Source organism: Hypanus sabinus, chromosome 9 (assembly GCF_030144855.1).
Source record: "Hypanus sabinus isolate sHypSab1 chromosome 9, sHypSab1.hap1, whole genome shotgun sequence".
NCBI classification, from domain to species: domain Eukaryota; kingdom Metazoa; phylum Chordata; class Chondrichthyes; order Myliobatiformes; family Dasyatidae; genus Hypanus; species Hypanus sabinus.
Genome location: NC_082714.1, coordinates 80,991,264 through 81,011,269, shown reverse-complemented (window position 1 = coordinate 81,011,269; position 20,006 = coordinate 80,991,264). Strand labels below are relative to the sequence as shown.

Genomic DNA, 20,006 nt, shown 5'->3' with positions numbered 1-20,006 from the left:
GGAGGGGATGAGGGGGAGTTGTTGAAGGGGAAGGAGAGGGGGAGAGGTTGAAGGGGAAGGGGAGGGGGAGAGGTTGAAGGGGGAGGGGATGAGGGGAAGAGGTTGAAGGGGAAGGAGAAGGGGAGAGGGGGAGAGGTTGAAGGGGAAGGGGAGGGGGAGAGGTTGAAGGGGGAGGGGATGAGGGGAAGAGGTTGAAGGGGAAGGAGAAGGGGAGAGGTTGAAGGGGAAGGGGAGGGGGAGAGGGGGAGAGGTTGAAGGGGAAGGGGAGGGGGAGAGGTTGAAGGGGGAGGGGATGAGGGGGAAGGGGAGGGGATGAGGGGGAGAGGTTGAAGGGGAAGGAGAGGGGGAGAGGTTGAAGGGGAAGGAGAGGGGATGAGGGGGTGAGTTTGGGGGAGAGGTTGAAGTGAAAGTGGAGGGGATGAGGGGAAGGGGAGGGGGAGGGGTGAGATGGAAGGAGAGGGGAAGAGGATGGGAGAAGGGGAGCAGTTGAAGGTGGAAGATAGGGAGAGGGAAGGGGAGGGGGAGAGGTTGAAGGGGAAGGGGAGGGGGAGAGGTTGAAGGGGAAGGGGAGGGGATGGGGAGAGGTTGAAGGGGAAGGGGAGGGGGAGGGGGGGAGAGGTTGAATGGGAAGGGGAGGGGATGAGGGGGAGAGGTTGAAGGGGAAGGGGAGGGGATGGGGGGAGAGGTTGAAGGGGAAGGCGAGGGGGAGAGGGGGAGAGGTTGAAGGGGAAGGGGAGGGGGAGAGGTTGAATGGGAAGGGGAGGGGATGAGGGGGAGAGGTTGAAGGGGAAGGGGAGAGGTTGAAGGGGGAGGGGATGAGGGGGAGAGGTTGAAGGGGAAGGGGAGGGGATGAGGGGGAGAGGTTGAAGGAGAGGGGGAGAGGTTGAAGGAGAGGGGGAGAGGTTGAAGGGGAAGGAGAGGGGGAGAGGTTGAAGGGGAAGGGGAGGGGGAGAGGTTGAAGGGGAAGGGGAGGGGGAGAGGTTGAAGGGGGAGGGGATGAGGGGGAGAGGTTGAAGGGGAAGGAGAGGGGGAGAGGTTGAAGTGAAAGTGGAGGGGATGAGGGGAAGGGGAGGGGAGGGGGTGAGATGGAAGGAGAGGGGAAGAGGATGGGAGAAGGGGAGCAGTTGAGGGTGGAAGGTAGGGAGAGGGAAGGGGAGGGGGAGAGGGGGAAGGAGAGGGGGAGAGGTTGAAGGGGAAGGGGAGGGGATGAGGGGGAGAGGTTGAAGGGGAAGGGGAGGGGGAGAGGTTGAATGGGAAGGGGAGGGGATGAGGGGGAGAGGTTGAAGGGGAAGGGGAGGGGATGAGGGGGAGAGGTTGAAGGGGAAGGGGAGGGGGAGAGGGGGAGAGGTTGAAGGGGAAGGGGAGGGAATGAGGGGGAGAGGTTGAAGGGGAAGGGGAGGGGGAGAGGTTGAAGGGGAAGGAGAGGGGGAGAGGTTGAAGGGGAAGGAGAGGGGGAGAGGTTGAAGGGGAAGGAGAGGGGGAGAGGTTGAAGGGGAAGGAGAGGGGATGAGGGGGAGAGGTTGAAGGGGAAGGGGATGAGGGGGAGAGGTTGAAGGGGAAGGAGAGGGGGAGAGGTTGAAGTGAAAGTGGAGGGGATGAGGGGAAGGGGAGGGGAGGGGGTGAGATGGAAGGAGAGGGGAAGAGGATGGGAGAAGGGGAGCAGTTGAGGGTGGAAGGTAGGGAGAGGGAAGGGGAGGGGGAGAGGGGGAAGGAGAGGGGGAGAGGTTGAAGGGGAAGGGGAGGGATGAGGGGGAGAGGTTGAAGGGGAAGGGGAGGGGGAGAGGTTGAATGGGAAGGGGAGGGGATGAGGGGGAGAGGTTGAAGGGGAAGGGGAGGGGATGAGGGGGAGAGGTTGAAGGGGAAGGGGAGGGGGAGAGGTTGAAGGGGGAGGGGATGAGGGGGAGAGGGGGAGAGGTTGAAGGGGAAGGAGAGGGGGAGAGGTTGAAGGGGAAGGAGAGGGGGAGAGGTTGAAGGGGAAGGAGAGGGGATGAGGGGGAGAGGTTGAAGGGGAAGGGGAGGGGGAGATGTTGAAGGGGGAGGGGATGAGGGGGAGAGGTTGAAGGGGAAGGAGAGGGGGAGAGGTTGAAGTGAAAGTGGAGGGGATGAGGGGAAGGGGAGGGGAGGGGGTGAGATGGAAGGAGAGGGGAAGAGGATGGGAGAAGGGGAGCAGTTGAGGGTGGAAGGTAGGGAGGGGGAAGGGGAGAGGTTGAGGTGAAAGGAGGAGGGGATGAGTGGGAAGTGGAGGGGATGGGGGAAGGGGAGGGGATGAGGGAGGGGAAGGGGACGGAGTTTTTCGGTGGAGTTCCCGGGGGCTGGTGGTGTTGAGGATGGAGGGGCATTGACAAGGGAGCACCACATTGCAGGAGGGGCAGTGATGAATGAGGGGCAGCGAGGAGACAGGGCATTGGGAGGGGCAGCAAGGACTGCAAAGGGACAGCGAGGGGATAGAGCCACACATTTGCAGAAATTGCACATTGAGTTATTCTGGAGCAGTGTGAGGTATTCGTTGTGTTTGGGAGATCAAACGTAAAGGGACGGTACTCAGTTACGGGCCCGATCCTCAGGAGCTTTGCTGTGCAGAGAGATCTTGGGTCCAAGTTCAGAGAGGGCGAGGAGTACAGGAGTCGATGCAGCTTTATGAAACTCACGTCTGGAGAACTGCATTCAGTTGCCTCACCGAGAGGGTGCAAGAGGCTCACCACGATGCTGTCTGGATTAGAGGACATGAGCTGTGAGGAGAGTTTTCTCTGGAGTGCCGGAGGCTGAGGGGAAAGAGGTTTACAAAATCATACGTGGAGTAGGCAGCTGGTGGCAATGTTTGACACCAGAGGGGATGTATTTAAGGCGAGGGGGGTAAGTTGAAAGTGATGTATGGAGAAGTTTGTTTTTACACACAGGGTTTGTGCCTGGAATACCCCGCCAGGGGTGGTGGTGGAGGCAGATAAGATAGGGGTGTTTAAGAGGGTCCTAGACTGGCACGTGGATGGGGAGAGAATGGAGGGATTTGGGCACTGTGTAAGCAGAAGAGATTCGTTTAGCTGGATATATAGCTACAGGGGGCTAGGGTTAATTGGCAGTCAGTGAGGAAGGCAAATGCAATGTTAGCATTCATTTCAAGAGGACCAGAATATAAGAGCAGGGATGAAATGTCGAGGCTGGTGAGGCCTCTCTAGTAGTATAGTGAGCAGGTTTGAGAAAGGGTCTGCGGACAGAGCAGAGGCTTCACAGGGAGTTCCCAAGAATGATGCTGACAACGAAGGGTTATCACATGAGGAGTGGTCGAAGGCTCTGGGTCTGTACTCACTGAATGAGGGGGAAGCTTATTGGTTACTGAACGGCCAAGTTGAAGGGAGAGGATGTTTCCCGTGGTGGGAAGTCAAGAACCAGGGGGCACAGCCTCAGCTTAGAGGGATGTCCATTTGGAATGGAGGTGAGGGGGAATTTCTTTACCCAGAGGGTGGTAAATCTGTGGAATTTATTGCCACAGATGGCTTTGCAGGCCAAGTTATTGGGCATAGTGAAAGCGGAGATCGATAGATCCGTGGTTAATGGGGGCTTCAAAGGTTGCAGGGAGAAGGCAGAGAAAATGGATCAGCCATGATGGACGTGCAGAGCAGTGTGGATGGGCTGAATGGCCTAAGACTGTTCGCATGTGTTATGGCTGATGCACAGGTCCCCAGGAACTCCTGGAGACACCAGCCAATCTGACCCGTTGCCCCTTTGCAGGGCAGTTGTCCCAGGTTGGCCGCCAGTTCTACAACACGGACATCGAGGTGGAGATCCTCTCCAAGGAGGAGACAGAGAAGATGACGTACGTGGTGTACAAGATGAACTTTGACAACGCGGCCTTCAAACACCGCAGGCCGCAGCTGAGGGCGGCCCCCGACTACGAGAAGCTGCCCATGAAGAAGGGCATCTTCTTCGACATGTTCCCCTTCAGCATGATCTTCCGACGCGACATGACCATGTCCAGGATCGGCGATGGCCTTAAGGAGGTCTTCTCGGATCTGCAGGGCAAGAAGGTCAACGATGAGTTCACCCTGGTCCGGCCCATGCTGGAGTTCAACTGGGAAAATGTAAGCCGGAGTGCCGGGGGGGTGGGGGTGGGGTGAGGGAGTCTGGGAGTGATGGACAGAAAGTTGGGAGGGGCGACTTGGAGAGACAGATGAGGTGAGGAAGTTTGGGATTGGTGGGGTGAAGGTGGGGGGGAAGTGTCTTTGAAGGGAAATCGGAGAGCGGGAGGACAGTTGAGTGAAGGAGAAAGGGGGGGAATCTGGGTGGGGAGAGTGGGAGAACGTACTGTGAGGGAAAGGCAGGGGGAGGTTGTGAAATTGAGGAGGGATTTGGAAGTGAAAGTGGAATTATCTGAGAGAGGTTGGAAAGCGAAGAGTGGTCTGTGAGGATTGATGGCTCTGGCAATGAGGGACAAAATGGAGATGGGACGGAGTGACGGGGAGGATGGAGATAGGACTGGGACTGAGGGGGAGGGTGGAGATGGGACTGGGACTGAGGGGGAGGGTGGAGATGGGACTGGGAGTGACGGGGAGGATGGAGGTGGGACTGTGACTGAGGGGAGGGTGGAGATGGGGCTGGGAGTGAGGGGGAGGGTGGAGATGGGACTGGGAGTGAGGGTGAGGATGGAGATGGGTCTGGGAGTGAGGGGGAGGATGGAGATGGGACTGGGAGTGAGGGGGAGGATGGAGATGGGACTGGGAGTGAGGGGGAGGGTGGAGATGGGACTGGGAGTGAGGGGGAGGGTGGAGATGGGACTGGGAGTGAGGGGGAGGATGGAGATGGGACTGGGAGTGAGGGGGAGGATGGAGATGGGACGGAGTGAGGGGGAGGGTGGAGATGGGACTGGGAGTGAGGGGGAGGGTGGAGATGGGTCTGGGAGTGAGGGGGAGGGTGGAGATGGGTCTGGGAGTGAGGGGGAGGGTGGAGATGGGACTGGGAGTGAGGGGGAGGATGGAGATGGGACGGAGTGAGGGGGAGGGTGGAGATGGGACTGGGAGTGAGGGGGAGGATGGAGATGGGACTGGGAGTGAGGGGGAGGATGGAGATGGGACTGGGAGTGAGGGGGAGGATGGAGATGGGACTGGGAGTGAGGGGGAGGGTGGAGATGGGACTGGGAGTGAGGGGGAGGGTGGAGATGGGACTGGGAGTGAGGGGGAGGGTGGAGATGGGACTGAGACTGAAGGGGAGGGTGGAGATGGGACTGGGAGTGAGGGGGAGGGTGGAGATGGGTCTGGGAGTGAGGGGGAGGGTGGAGATGGGACTGGGAGTGAGGGGGAGGGTGGAGATGGGACTGGGAGTGACGGGGAGGATGGAGATGGGACTGGGAGTGAGGGGAAGGGTGGAGATGGGACTGGGAGTGAGGGGGAGGATGGAGATGGGACTGGGAGTGAGGGGGAGGGTGGAGATGGGACTGGGAGTGAGGGGGAGGGTGGAGATGGGTCTGGGAGTGAGGGGGAGGGTGGAGATGGGTCTGGGAGTGAGGGGGAGGGTGGAGATGGGACTGGGAGTGAGGGGGAGGATGGAGATGGGACTGGGAGTGAGGGGGAGGGTGGAGATGGGACTGGGAGTGAGGGGGAGGATGGAGATGGGACTGGGAGTGACGGGGAGGATGGATGGGACTGAGACTGAGGGGGAGGGTGGAGATGGGACTGGGAGTGAGGGGGAGGGTGGAGATGGGTCTGGGAGTGAGGGGGAGGGTGGAGATGGGTCTGGGAGTGAGGGGGAGGGTGGAGATGGGACTGGGAGTGAGGGGGAGGATGGAGATGGGACTGGGAGTGAGGGGGAGGATGGAGATGGGACTGGGAGTGACGGGGAGGATGGAGATGGGTCTGGGAGTGAGGGGGAGGGTGGAGATGGGACTGGGAGTGAGGGGGAGGATGGAGATGGGACTGGGAGTGAGGGGGAGGGTGGAGATGGGACTGGGAGTGAGGGGGAGGATGGAGATGGGACTGGGAGTGACGGGGAGGATGGAGATGGGACTGGGAGTGAGGGGGAGGGTGGAGATGGGACTGGGAGTGAGGGGGAGGGTGGAGATGGGTCTGGGAGTGAGTGGGAGGATGGAGATGGGACTGGGAGTGAGGGGGAGGGTGGAGATGGGACTGGGAGTGAGTGGGAGGATGGAGATGGGACTGGGAGTGAGGGGGAGGGTGGAGATGGGACTGGGAGTGAGGGGGAGGATGGAGATGGGACTGGGAGTGACGGGGAGGATGGAGATGGGACTGGGAGTGAGGGGGAGGATGGAGATGGGACTGGGAGTGAGGGGGATGGTGGAGATGGGACGGAGTGACGGGGAGGATGGAGATGGATCTGGGAGTGAGGGGGAGGATGGAGATGGGACTGGGAGTGAGGGGGAGGGTGGAGATGGGACTGGGAGTGAGGGGGAGGGTGGAGATGGGACTGGGAGTGACGGGGGAGGGTGGAGATGGGACTGGGAGTGAGGGGGAGGGTGGAGTTGGGACTGGGAGTGACGGGGGAGGGTGGAGATGGGACTGGGAGTGAGGGGGAGGGTGGAGATGGGACTGGGAGTGAGGGGGAGGGTGGAGATGGGACTGGGAGTGACGGGGGAGGGTGGAGATGGGACTGGGAGTGAGGGGGAGGGTGGAGATGGGACTGGGAGTGACGGGGGAGGGTGGAGATGGGACTGGGAGTGAGGGGGAGGATGGAGATGGGACTGGGAGTGAGGGGGAGGGTGGAGATGGGACTGGGAGTGAGGGGGAGGATGGAGATGGGACTGGGAGTGAGGGGGAGGGTGGAGATGGGACTGGGAGTGAGGGGGAGGGTGGAGATGGGACTGAGACTGAGGGGGAGGGTGGAGATGGGTCTGGGAGTGAGGGGGAGGGTGGAGATGGGTCTGGGAGTGAGTGGGATCGTACAGACAGGACTGTGTGTGAGGACAAAGGACTGAGTGGCTCCTGCCTCTCTCACACAGATCTACACCCACCTCAACAATGTGTTCGAGCTGGTGTCCAAGGCTGTGGTTGAGAGCAAACAGAAGTCAAGTGTGTCCAATCCCAACAGAGATCCTGAGAAAGACCAACAGAATAAAGGTGATGGGACGGTGTGGTGGGAGTTTCACTCTGTGTCTGACCCCGGGAGTGTGTGATGGGACGGTGTGGAGGGCGATTCACTCTGTATCTTACCCCGGGAGTGTGTGATGGGACGGTGTGGAGGGAGATTCATTCTGTCTGACCCCGGGAGTGTGTGATGGGACAGTGTAGAGGGAGTTTCACTTTGTATCTGACCCCGGGAGTGTGTGATGGGACGGTGTGGAGGGAGTTTCACTCTGTGTCTGACCCCGGGAGTGTGTGATGGGACGGTGTGGAGGGAGTTTCACTCTGTGTCTGACCCCGGGAGTGTGTGATGGGACGGTGTGGAGGGAGTTTCACTCTGTGTCTGACCCCGGGAGTGGGTGATGGGACGGTGTGGAGGGAGTTTCACTCTGTGTCTGACCCCGGGAGTGTGTGATGGGACGGTGTAGAGGGAGTTTCACTCTGTGTCTGACCCCGGGAGTGTGTGATGGGACGGTGTGGAGGGAGTTTCACTCTGTGTCTGACCCCGGGAGTGTGTGATGGGACGGTGTGGAGGGAGTTTCACTCTGTGTCTGACCCCGGGAGTGGGTGATGGGACGGTGTGGAGGGAGTTTCACTCTGTATCTGACCCCGGGAAAGTGTGATGGGACGGTGTTGGCTGTAGGGAAGCTTCTCTCAGTGTCTGTGTAACTGACTGCTGAAGGGTCTCGGCCTGTAATGTAGACACTACTTTTACCCATAGATGCTGCCTGGCCTGCTGAGTTCCTCCAGTATTTTGCTTGGATTTCCAGCATGTGCAGATTGTCTGTCTGTGTAACTGTGTGTGTTTGCCTCCCTCTTGTGGTTAACCAGAAATCTTCAGCCATTCGCAACCTGGCCTTTTCCCGTCTTGTCTGCTTCCCTTCGCTCTGCCTTGCAGACCAGGATCGCAGTTTCCTCACTGCTTTCTGTACCCCAGCAGACTATACTCTCGACAAACGAGTTAGTACAAGAACTCCAAGCTTTGAAGGTGTTTGTGTAAGGTTATGGACAGCAAGGCGTGACTGCAGAAAGTATGATGAACTGTTTAATCTGAGCCGCTGAAATCAGCTGCTTTGGTGGTCACAGTAAAGATCAACAAGATTGAGAAAGTACAGAGAAAATTTACAGGGATGTTGCCGGCACTCGAGGGTCCAAGTTTGGACTTTATTCCCTGGAGCATCGGAGAATGAGGGCAGGTCTGATAGAGGTGTACAAAATTACCAGTGGTATTGATAATCAGGCGTTTTCCCCAGGCTGGCTGAGACTGGAACTGGATCAAAGTCGGGGATCAAAGGGGAAATATTTCTGGGGACCCTTTTCGCTCAGAGGGTGGCGAGGTTGAGGAACGGACAAGTGGTGGGTGAGGGTGTGATTTCAATAATTAAGAGAAATATAGATGGGCACATGGTTGGGATGGGTTTCCAGGGCCATGGTCCCGGTGTGAACAGCTGGATCTTGGAAAAGATGCACCAAGTGGCTGTGTCAGTGCTGTCGAGCTTTATGATCCTGTGAAAAACGACGGAGGGATTAGCACCGAGGGAAGTGCTGGAAAACTGGAGGGTGGTGATGTTAATCCTTTATTTATGAAGAGCTTCACAGTAAATTTCTCGGTCGCTGACCAATAACTGGAACGCCTGTAGTTGGTGAGTTCCTGGGTGGTGGAGGGGATTCCCAGGGGTACGTTCATTTGGGATGATGGGATTGATTAGAGATAGTAAGCAGGGCTTTGTGTGTGGGAGATGATGTCTTGCAGATGTGATCAAGCGTTTTGAAGAAATAATCAAGAAGGTTGATGAGGGCAGAGCAGTGGATATGTTCCATGTGGATTTCAGACACATCCTTTTAATATCCTGCATGGGGGGCTGCTCCAGAAAATCTGATCACACGGCACTCGGGGAGAGCTGGCTAACGAGATACAGAATTCACTTGATGGTGGGAAGCAGAGGGAGACGGTAGAAGGATGCTTCTCAGACTAGAGGCCTGTGAAGGATGTTTCTCAGACGAGAGGCCTGTGAAGGATGTTTCTCAGACGAGAGGCCTGTGAAGGATGTTTCTCAGACGAGAGGCCTGTGAAGGATGTTTCTCAGACCAGAGGCCTGGGAAGAATGTTTCTCAGACCAGAGGCCTGTGAAGGATGTTTCTCAGACTCGAGGCCTGTGAAAGATGTTTCTGAGACTCGAGGCCTGTGAAAGATGTTTCTGAGACTCGAGGCCTGTGAAAGATGTTTCTGAGACTCGAGGCCTGTGAAGGATGTTTCTCAGACCAGAGGCCTGTGAAGGATGTTTCTGATACTCGAGGCCTGTGAAGGATGTTTCTGAGACTAGAGGCTTGTGAAGGATGTTTCTCAGACCAGAGGCCTGTGAAAGATGTTTCTGAGACTCGAGGCCTGTGAAGGATGTTTCTCAGACCTGACGCCTGTGAAGGATGTTTCTCAGACTAGAGGCCTGTGAAGGATGTTTCTCAGACCAGAGGCCTGTGAAGGATGTTTCTCAGACTAGAGGCCTGTGAAGGATGTTTCTCAGACCAGAGGCCTGTGAAGGATGTTTCTCAGACCTGACGCCTGTGAAGGATGTTTCTCAGACCTGACGCCTGTGAAGGATGTTTCTCAGACTAGAGGCCTGTGAAGGATGTTTCTCAGACTGGTGCAGAGAGATATTTGTCAGACTGGAGACCCATGACGAGTGTTTTATTCCTAGAGCCCAGAGCTGGATCCATTGTTGTCTGTCATCTATTTCAGAGATTTGGATGAGAATGTACAAGACATAGAACATAGAATATTCCAGCACAGTACAGACCCTTCATCCCCCGATATTGTGCCGATCCTATAGCCTACTCCAAGATCATTCTAACCCTTCCCTCCTACAGAGCCTCCATTTTTCTTTTCTCCATGTGCCTACCTAGGTGTCTCTTAAACATCCCTAACATATCTGCCCCTACCACTGCCCCATGGGCAGCATGTTCCATGAACCTAGCATTCTCTGGTTAAAAAACCTACCTATGCTTCCTCCAATCACTAAAATTATGCTCCCTCAGTCACTTTAAAATTATGCCATTTTTCCCAGCCATTTCCAAGCCAACTTGGGAAAGAGGTACAGGCTGTCCTCTCTGTCTATAAATCTTGTGTACATCTGTCAATGGTTAGCAGGTTTGCAGACGACACTAAACAGGCGGTTTTGTGAACAGTGAAGATTACAGAGAATTCTACATCAGCTGGGCAAGTGGGCAGATGGAGTATAATTCAGACAAATGTGAGGGAGTTGCATTTGGGAAGATAAGTAAGGGTGGGATTTCCACAGTGAATGGTAGAGCACAGGGTGAGTTGTAGAACAGAGGGACCTTGGAGCACAGGCAGCTGGTTCCATGAAAGAGACATCAGAGGCAGACAGGGTGCTGACAATAGCACCTGGCACACAGCCCTTCACCAGTCAGGGCTCCAGCTACAGCAGTTGGGGTGTTATGTCACAGTGAGGGCTACAATAGGAGAGTTGTGTTCAGTTTTGGTTGCCCTGTTGTGGGCAAATGTAAATATTTATGTAAAAAATGATCACTACATTTAAAATACACAGACAGGCACACGGATAGGAAAGGCTTAGAGGGATATGGACAGGTACACGGATAGGAAAGGTTTAGAGGGATACGGACAGGTAGACGGATAGGAAAGGTTTAGAGTAATACTGACAGGTACACGGATAGGAAAGGTTTAGAGGGATACGGACGGGTACACGGATAGGAAAGGTTCAGAGGGATACGGACGGGTACACGGATAGGAAAGGTTTAGAGGGATATGGACAGGTACACGGATAGGAAAGGTTCAGAGGGATACGGACGGGTACACGGATAGGAAAGGTTTAGAGGGATACGGACAGGGACACGGATAGGAAAGGTTTAGAGGGATATGGACAGGTACACGGATAGGAAAGGTTCAGAGGGATACGGACAGGTACACGGATAGGAAAGGTTTAGAGGGATACGGACAGGTACACGGATAGGAAAGGTTTAGAGGGATACGGACAGGTACACGGAAAGGAAAGGTTCAGAGGGATACGGACAGTTACACGGATAGGAAAGGTTTAGAGGGATATGGACAGGTACACGGATAGGAAAGGTTCAGAGGGATACGGACAGGTACACAGATAGGAAAGGTTTAGAAGGATATGGACAGGTACACGGATAGGAAAGGTTTAGAGGGATACGGACAGGTACACGGATAGGAAAGGTTTAGCGGGATACGGACAGGTACACGGATAGGAAAGGTTTAGAGGGATACGGACAGGTACACGGATAGGAAAGGTTTAGAGGGATATGGGTAAAATGCAGGCAGTTACAATCTTCAGTGGCTGAGATGGGACAGACTGCTACTGAAGCTTGTAACTCCTCCAGAGTTTTCACAGGTCTCCTGGTGGCCTCCCTCACTCGTCCCCTTCTTGCACGGTCACTCAGTTTCTGAGGCAGCCTGATCCAGGCAGATTTACAGCTGTGCCATATTCTTTCTATTTTTTTGATGATTGACTGAACTACACTCCAAGGACATTCAGTGACTTGGAAAATTTTCTTGTATCCATCTCCTGACTTGTGCTTTTCAACAACCTTTTTGCAGAGTTGCTTGGATGTTGTGTCCTCACGGTGTAGTTTTTGCCAGGGCACTGACACACCAGCAGTTGGACAATCCAGATACAGGAGTATTTTTACTGCAATCAATTCAAACACCTTGACTGCACACAGGTCTCGAAAATCAGATCTCCATTTAACTGATCATGTGATTTCTAAAACCAACTGGCAGCATCAGTGATGACCTTGGCATGTCATATTAAAGGGAGTGAAATCTCATGCCATCAATTATTTGTGGTTCCTATTTGTAATTAATTTAGATCACTTTGTGGAGATCTGTTTTCACCTTGATATAATAGAGGCTTTTTCTGTCGATGAGACGAGGGCATGTCCTGGGTGATGGGCGTCCTTAAGGATAGGTGCCACCTTTCAATGCTGAGGAGGTTAGTGCTTGTGCGGGAGGTAGCAGAGGTTCCGCTTTCTGCAGCTTCTGATGATAGCGAAGAGAAGAGAGCATGTCCTGGGTGACGGGCGTCCTTAAGGATAGGTGCCACCTTTCTGAGGCACTGCCTTTTGAAGATGTCCTCAGAGTTGGGGATGTTAGTGCTGGTGATGAAGCTTTACAACTCTCTGCAGCTTTTTCCGACCCTGTGCCGTGGCCCCTGCGTACCAGACGGTAATGCAGATGGTTAGAATACTCTTCACAGTGCATCTGGAGAAATTTGTGAGAGTTGTTGGTATCATACCGATTCTGCTGAAACTCCTAATGAAGTGTAGCCCTCACTGTGTCTTCTTTGTAATTGTTGGGGCCAGGATAGATCCTCGGAGATGTTGACACAGGAACTTGAAGCTGCTCACCCTTTCCACTGATGATCCCTCCATGAGGACCGGTGTCTGTTCCCTTCATTTCCCCTGCCTGGGCTCCACAATCAGTTCCCTGGTCTTACTAACACTGAGTGCGAGGTTGTTGCTGCGACCAGCTGATCTACCTCACTCCTGTACACCGTCTGATATTTACAGAGGGTGTTAGAGTGTAGAGAGAACAGGGCAGTGGGCTAATCACGCATCTTTGAGGAGCGTCCGTGTTGATTACCTGCGAGGAGGAGACTGGGGTCTCCAGGTGAGGAAATGAGGGATTCTCAGAGGGAGGCCCAGGTTCTGGAGCTTGTTGATTAGGACGGAGGGTATGATTGTGTTGAACACTGAGCTGTAGTCAGTAAACAGCCACCTGTCATAGATACAGGCAGTCCCCGGGGTACGAACGAGTTCCGTTCCTGAGTCGGATTTGTACGTAAGTCAGAACAAGTACATCCGGTATTATTTAGCATCAGTTAGTCAAACGTTTGTCTTAGTAGATAGTATATATTTTACCTTTCTATGCATATAAAAAACACTTAAGAAACATATGTATTCCAATAATTAAACCACTGTGTTGTTTAGTAATAATTGTAGCTTTCATATGCTCCATTATTCTCACTTTATCCTTTAAAATTGTTAAAGTGTAGCCTAACGCTTTTCCAATGACTGGTGGCGTTTCTCCTCTTTCCAAACGCTTTATTATTTCCACTTTATTTTCAATCGCGATCGCTTCCCATCAATGGAACAGAAACACTGCGGGTGGCGGGTCCCGAGGTCCGCTGGGTCCTAAGGACCACCGCATTGAGACAGGCTGAATGGGACAAGTGGGGGCTGTGCTGGGTTTGGGTATTTGATCACCCACAATATTCCACGTGGGTATTTAAACTGGAGGTGGCAGTGTTTTTTTTTAACGAGGTCGAGTTGCGAGCTCGACATCAACCCGGCACAGATGGCACGGGAGCGGTCTGTCACTGGATCGACATCAACCCGGCACGGGAGCGGTCTGTCACTGGATCGACATCAACCCGGCACGGATGGTACGGGAGCGGTCTGTCACTGGATCGACATCAACCCGGCACGGATGGTACGGGAGCGGTCTGTCACTGGATCGACATCAACCCGGCACGGGAGCGGTCTGTCACTGGATCGACATCAACCCGGCACGGATGGTACGGGAGCGGTCTGTCACTGGATCGACATCAACCCGGCACGGGAGCGGTCTGTCACTGGATCGACATCAACCCGGCACGGGAGCGGTCTGTCACTGGATCGACATCAACCCGGCACGGATGGTACGGGAGCGGTCTGTCACTGGATCGACATCAACCCGGCACGGGAGCGGTCTGTCACTGGATCGACATCAACCCGGCACGGATGGTACGGGAGCGGTCTGTCACTGGATCGACATCAACCCGGCACGGGAGCGGTCTGTCACTGGATCGACATCAACCCGGCACGGATGGTACGGGAGCGGTCTGTCACTGGATCGACATCAACCCGGCACGGATGGTACGGGAGCGGTCTGTCACTGGATCGACATCAACCCGGCACGGATGGTACGGGAGCGGTCTGTCACTGGATCGACATCAACCCGGCACGGATGGTACGGGAGCGGTCTGTCACTGGATCGACATCAACCCGGCACAGATGGTACGGGAGCGGTCTGTCACTGGATCGAACTCGGGAAACTCCGTTCTCCAGCCTGGCGCTGATCTCACTGCGTCACCAGCCTACCGGAACGGTGGGGGGGGGGGGGGGGCGGGATCAGGGTCACTCTTACTAAGAAAAACTTAAGCCAAATACAAGGTTACACACTCAACACAGTGTCAATGGCAACGACTTAAAATGGCGGATGGCGTTCTCCTTCCTCGGTTTGTAATTCTGAGTTGTCCGTAAGTCGGAAGTTCGTAATTCGGGGACTACCTGTATTACTATTGTCCAGCTGATCCAAGGCAGAGTGGAGAGCCAGGGAGATTCCATCTGCTGTGGACCTCTTGCGGTAATAGGCAATGATCGCAGTGGGTTCAGGCCCTGGCTTAGACAGGAGCTGATTCTAGCCCTGACCAACTTGTCAGAGTGGTTCAGAACAGTAGATGTGAGGGCCACCGGGTGATAATCGTTGGGGCAGCTCACCCCGCTCTTCTTGGTACGATTGTCACCCTTTCGAAGCCGGTGGGAACCTCCGACCTCAGCCGCCAGAGATCGACGATGCCCTTGAACGCTCCCTCGTTGGGTGGCACGGGCTTTCAGAGCCCTGCCAGGTCCGCCATCAGGGCCTGGCACCTTGGGAAGGTTCACCTTCTTGAAAGATGTTCTGACGTCGGAGATGACGGGGTCACCGGATGCTGCAGGGGTTCACGCAGGGGTAGTTTCTCAAAGTGAGCGTGAAAGAACGCTGAGCTGACCTGGAGTGAAGCTTCACTCCCGTCCATGATGTGAGGTTTCACCCTGCAGGAAGTGATGACCTGTAAACCCGGCCAGAGCTGACGTACATCCAATTCTGCCTCTAACCTCAACCGTGGTTATTTTTTCACTCTTAAGATGGCCTCCCGTAGTAGCCCCAGGACTTCTCGTGGTTCACTGGTCTGGGATTGTATACGTTTCGTTGAATATACAGGCAGACTGATTGCATGTGGTGGAGGGTGGGTTAGGGGGGGCAGGCATTGAATGGCTTGGGGGAAGTAACTGTTCTGGAGTCTGGTGGTCCTGGTGTGAATCCTCTCTGACAGGAGTGGGACAGTCCACGAGCAGGGTGGCCTTGATCCTTCATGGTATTGCTGGCCCTTTACCAGCACCTTCCTGTATAGACGCACTTGATGGCAGGTGTGCCGCTGGTGTGTCGGTCTGTATTAATGGTGCCTGCCTTCCTGTCCGCTGAAGAGCAGTTTCCGTACAGGGATGCTTTCTACTGCGGGACCCTTCCCGACCTGAGTAATGGACGGCACATGATTGTCCTTCTGGTTACCATCCGCAGAGGTGCAGGAGAGCGGGGACAAGGACGCGGCCCCTGACTACGTAAGTGGGACCCCGAAGAATGTTAGGGGTGAGGATATTGAGCTGCTGGCATTCCAGACTGTGACAGGTAAGACGGGGAGCGGTCCGCGAGAAAGGAGGGGGGAGGAGGAGGAGGAGGAGGGAGGAGGTGAATCGAAGGCAGGAGGGGACGCACCGGGGCACCTTGCCCGTGATGGGTCCTCCTCATGGGCTGGCACGATAGCACAACGCTTCACCGTGCCAGCGACCGGGGTTCAATTCCGCTGCTGTCTGTAAGGAGTTTCTACGTTCTCCCCATTAACCGCGTGGGTTTCATCCCAGTGCTCCGATTTCCTCCCACAGTCAAAAGACGTACGGGTTAGGGTTAGTGAACTGTGGGCATGCTGCGTTGGCACCCCAAGCATGGCAGCACCTGCTGGCTGCCCGGGACACGTCCTCAGCCTTTGTTGGTTGTTGGCACAAAGACACATTTCACTGAACGGTAAAACACACGTGACAGATAAAGCTTATCTTTAGCTGTATCCCACTCCTGCCACCTCCAAAACCCTCGTGCTCCTGGATACTCAACAGGAAATGTTGAAAAGGTGACCTTGTTGCTCAAGGAAATGGAATCACTGTGGGTAGAGACACTGTCCCATGGCTCCAGCGGCCTGGGTTTGGTTGACGAGGGGAGGGGTGGATGGAGAGTTAAAAATGGGGAGGGTGCAGGTTGGATGGGGAGGGGTGCATGGTGAGGGGTGGATGGGAAGGGGAGGGGATTTCCGTGAGCCCGTCACCGATGTGCCGCCCCCTTCCACAGGGAAGTGCAGTGACACCATCTTTGAGGACATGCGGGAACCCTCCAAGAAGCCACTGCACCTGAAGGGACAGATGAAGTACGTGTCCCAGTGGGATTCCCTCATCTTCCTCGGCACCCCCATGTGAGTATGCTCGGAATCCCGGGATTGTGCTGTGTAACGCCGTCCCCCCACCATCACAGGAGGGGCTGGTGGCACCTCTGTACCTGCTGCCTACACGTGTGTGTGTGCGTGTGTGTGTGTGTGTGTGTGTATACATATAGACACACACAAGCTCACTCACACACACTCACTCACACACACACACTCACACACTCATACACACACTCACTCACACACTCATACACACACACTCACACACACACACACACACTCACACACACACTCACTCACACACTCACACACACTCACACTCACACACACACTCACTCACACACACACTCACTCACACACTCACACACTCACACACACTCACACTCACACACACACACTCACACACACATACTCACTCACACATACACACTCACACACACACACTCACTCACACACACTCACTCACACACACTCACACACACTCACACATACACACTCACACACACACTCACTCACACACACTCACTCACACACACACACACTCACACACACACACACTCACACACACACACTCACACACAAGAAATCAATCTCCACTTTAAATACACCCAATAACTTGGCCTCCACAGCTGTCTGTGACAATGAATTCCCGAGGTTCACAACCCTCTGGCTAAAGAAATTCCTCCTCATCTCTGTTCTAAACGGTCATCCTTCTGTGCTGAGACCATGTCCTCCGGTCATAGACCCCCCCCCCCCCCCCCCACTGTAGGAAACTTCACCTCCACATCCTCTCTGTCTCGGCCTTTCAATATTCAATAGGTTTCAATGAGGTCCTCTTTCATTCTTCCAAACTCCAAGCCCAGAGCCAACAAAGGCTCCTCGCAACACAAAACCTTTCATTCCCAGGAGAAATGTGGTTAAACTAGAGAGAGTGCAGAGGAGATTTACAAGGATGCTCGAAGGACTCGAGGGACAGAGTTATGGAGAGGAGGCAAGCAGGGTGGGACTTCATTCATTACAGCTTAGGAGGTCTTACAGAGGACTATAAAACCGTGAGAGACAGAGAGAGGCTGAACACACACAGACTTTTTCCCAGGGTTGGAGATTAAGGACTGGAGGGCACAGGTTTAAGGTGAGAGGGGAGAGATTTAATAGGAAACTATTAGTCAGTACATGGAACGAGCTCCCAGAGGGAGTGGTTGAGGCAGGTACAGTAACAATGTCTAAAAGACAATTGGACAGGGACACGGATAGGAAAGGATTAGAGGGATACGGACAGGTACACGGATAGGAAAGGATTAGAGGGATACGGACAGGTACACGGATAGGAAAGGTTTAGAGGGATACGGACAGGTACACAGATAGGAAAGGTTTAGAGGGATACTGACAGGTACACGGATAGGAAAGGTTTAGAGGGATACGGACAGGTACACGGATAGGAAAGGTTTAGAGGGATACGGACAGGTACACGGATAGGAAAGGTTTAGAGGGATACGGACAGGTACACGGATAGGAAAGGTTTAGCGGGATACGGACAGGTACACAGATAGGAAAGGTTTAGAGGGATACGGACAGGTACACGGATAGGAAAGGTTCAGAGGGATACGGACAGGTACACGGATAGGAAAGGTTCAGAGGGATACGGACAGGTACACGGATAGGAAAGGTTTAGAGGGATACGGACAGGTACACGGATAGGAAAGGTTTAGAGGGACACGGACAGGTACACGGATAGGGAAGGTTTAGAGGAATACGGACAGGTACACGGATAGGAAAGGTTTAGAGGGATACGGACAGGGACACGGATAGGAAAGGTTTAGAGGGATATGGACAGGTACACGGATAGGAAAGGTTTAGAGGGATACAGACAGGTACACGGATAGGAAAGGTTTGGAGGGATACGGACAGGTACACGGTTAGGAAAGGTTCAGAGGGATACGGACAGGTACACGGATAGGAAAGGTTTAGAGGGATACGGACAGGTACACGGTTAGGAAAGGTTTAGAGGGATACGGACAGGTACACGGATAGGAAAGGTTTAGAGGGATACGGACAGGAACACGGATAGGAAAGGTTTAGAGGGATACGGACAGGTACACGGATAGGAAAGGTTTAGAGGGATACGGACAGGTACACGGATAGGAAAGGTTTAGAGGGATACGGACAGGTACACGGATAGGAAAGGTTTAGAGGGATATGGACAGGTACACGGATAGGAAAGGTTTAGAGGGATACGGACAGGTACACGGTTAGGAAAGGTTCAGAGGGATACGGACAGGTACACGGATAGGAAAGGTTTAGAGGGATACGGTTAGGAAAGGTTTAGAGGGATACGGTTAGGAAAGGTTTAGAGGGATACGGACAGGTACACGGATAGGAAAGGTTTTCAGGGATACGGACAGGTACACGGATAGGAAAGGTTTAGAGGGATACGGTTAGGAAAGGTTTAGAGGTATACGGATAGGAAAGGTTTAGAGGGATACGGACAGGTACACGGATAGGAAAGGTTTTCAGGGATACGGACAGGTACACGGATAGGAAAGGTTCAGAGGGATATGGACAGGTACACGGATAGGAAAGGTTTAGAGGGATACAGTTAGGAAAGGTTTAGAGGTATACGGATAGGAAAGGTTTAGAGGGATACGGACAGGTACACGGATAGGAAAGGTTTTCAGGGATACGGACAGGTACACGGATAGGAAAGGTTCAGAGGGATATGGACAGGTACACGGATAGGAAAGGTTTAGAGGGATACGGTTAGGAAAGGTTTAGAGGGATACGGTTAGGAAAGGTTTAGAGGGATACGGACAGGTACACGGATAGGAAAGGTTCAGAGGGATATGGACAGGTACACGGATAGGAAAGGTTTAGAGGGATACGGACAGGTACACGGATAGGAAAGGTTTAGAGGGATACGGACAGGGACACGGATAGGAAAGGTTTAGAGGGATACAGACAGGTACACGGATAGGAAAGGTTCAGAGGGATACGGACAGGTACACGGATAGGAAAGGATGAGCGGGATACGGACAGGTACACGGATAGGAAAGGTTCAGAGGGATACGGACAGGTACACGGATAGGAAAGGTTCAGAGGGATACGGTTAGGAAAGGTTTAGAGGGATACGGTTAGGAAAGGTTTAGAGGGATACGGACAGGTACACGGATAGGAAAGGTTCAGAGGGATATGGACAGGTACACGGATAGGAAAGGTTTAGAGGGATACGGTTAGGAAAGGTTTAGAGGGATACGGTTAGGAAAGGTTTAGAGGGATACGGACAGGTACACGGATAGGAAAGGTTCAGAGGGATATGGACAGGTACACAGATAGGAAAGGTTTAGAGGGATACGGACAGGTACACGGATAGGAAAGGTTTAGAGGGATACGGACAGGGACACGGATAGGAAAGGTTTAGAGGGATACAGACAGGTACACGGATAGGAAAGGTTCAGAGGGATACGGACAGGTACACGGATAGGAAAGGATGAGCGGGATACGGACAGGTACACGGATAGGAAAGGTTCAGAGGGATACGGACAGGTACACGGATAGGAAAGGTTCAGAGGGATACGGACAGGTACACAGATAGGAAAGGTTTAGAGGGATACGGACAGGTACACAGATAGGAAAGGTTCAGAGGGATATGGACAGG

General features: G+C 54.0%; 1 protein-coding gene across 1 annotated transcript in view; it reads left to right on the top strand.

The window, feature by feature from the left end:
• Nucleotides 1-2,131: 2,131 nt before the first annotated feature.
• Nucleotides 2,132-20,006, top strand: part of LOC132400065 (soluble guanylate cyclase 88E-like) — a 50,583-nt gene continuing 32,708 nt past the window's right edge. Inside the window, exons 1-5 of the mRNA XM_059981149.1 lie at nucleotides 2,132-2,183; nucleotides 3,673-4,076; nucleotides 6,944-7,061; nucleotides 15,445-15,552; nucleotides 16,264-16,384. Coding sequence (XP_059837132.1) covers nucleotides 2,132-2,183; nucleotides 3,673-4,076; nucleotides 6,944-7,061; nucleotides 15,445-15,552; nucleotides 16,264-16,384 — 803 coding nt within the window. The remainder of the gene's footprint in view (nucleotides 2,184-3,672; nucleotides 4,077-6,943; nucleotides 7,062-15,444; nucleotides 15,553-16,263; nucleotides 16,385-20,006) is intronic.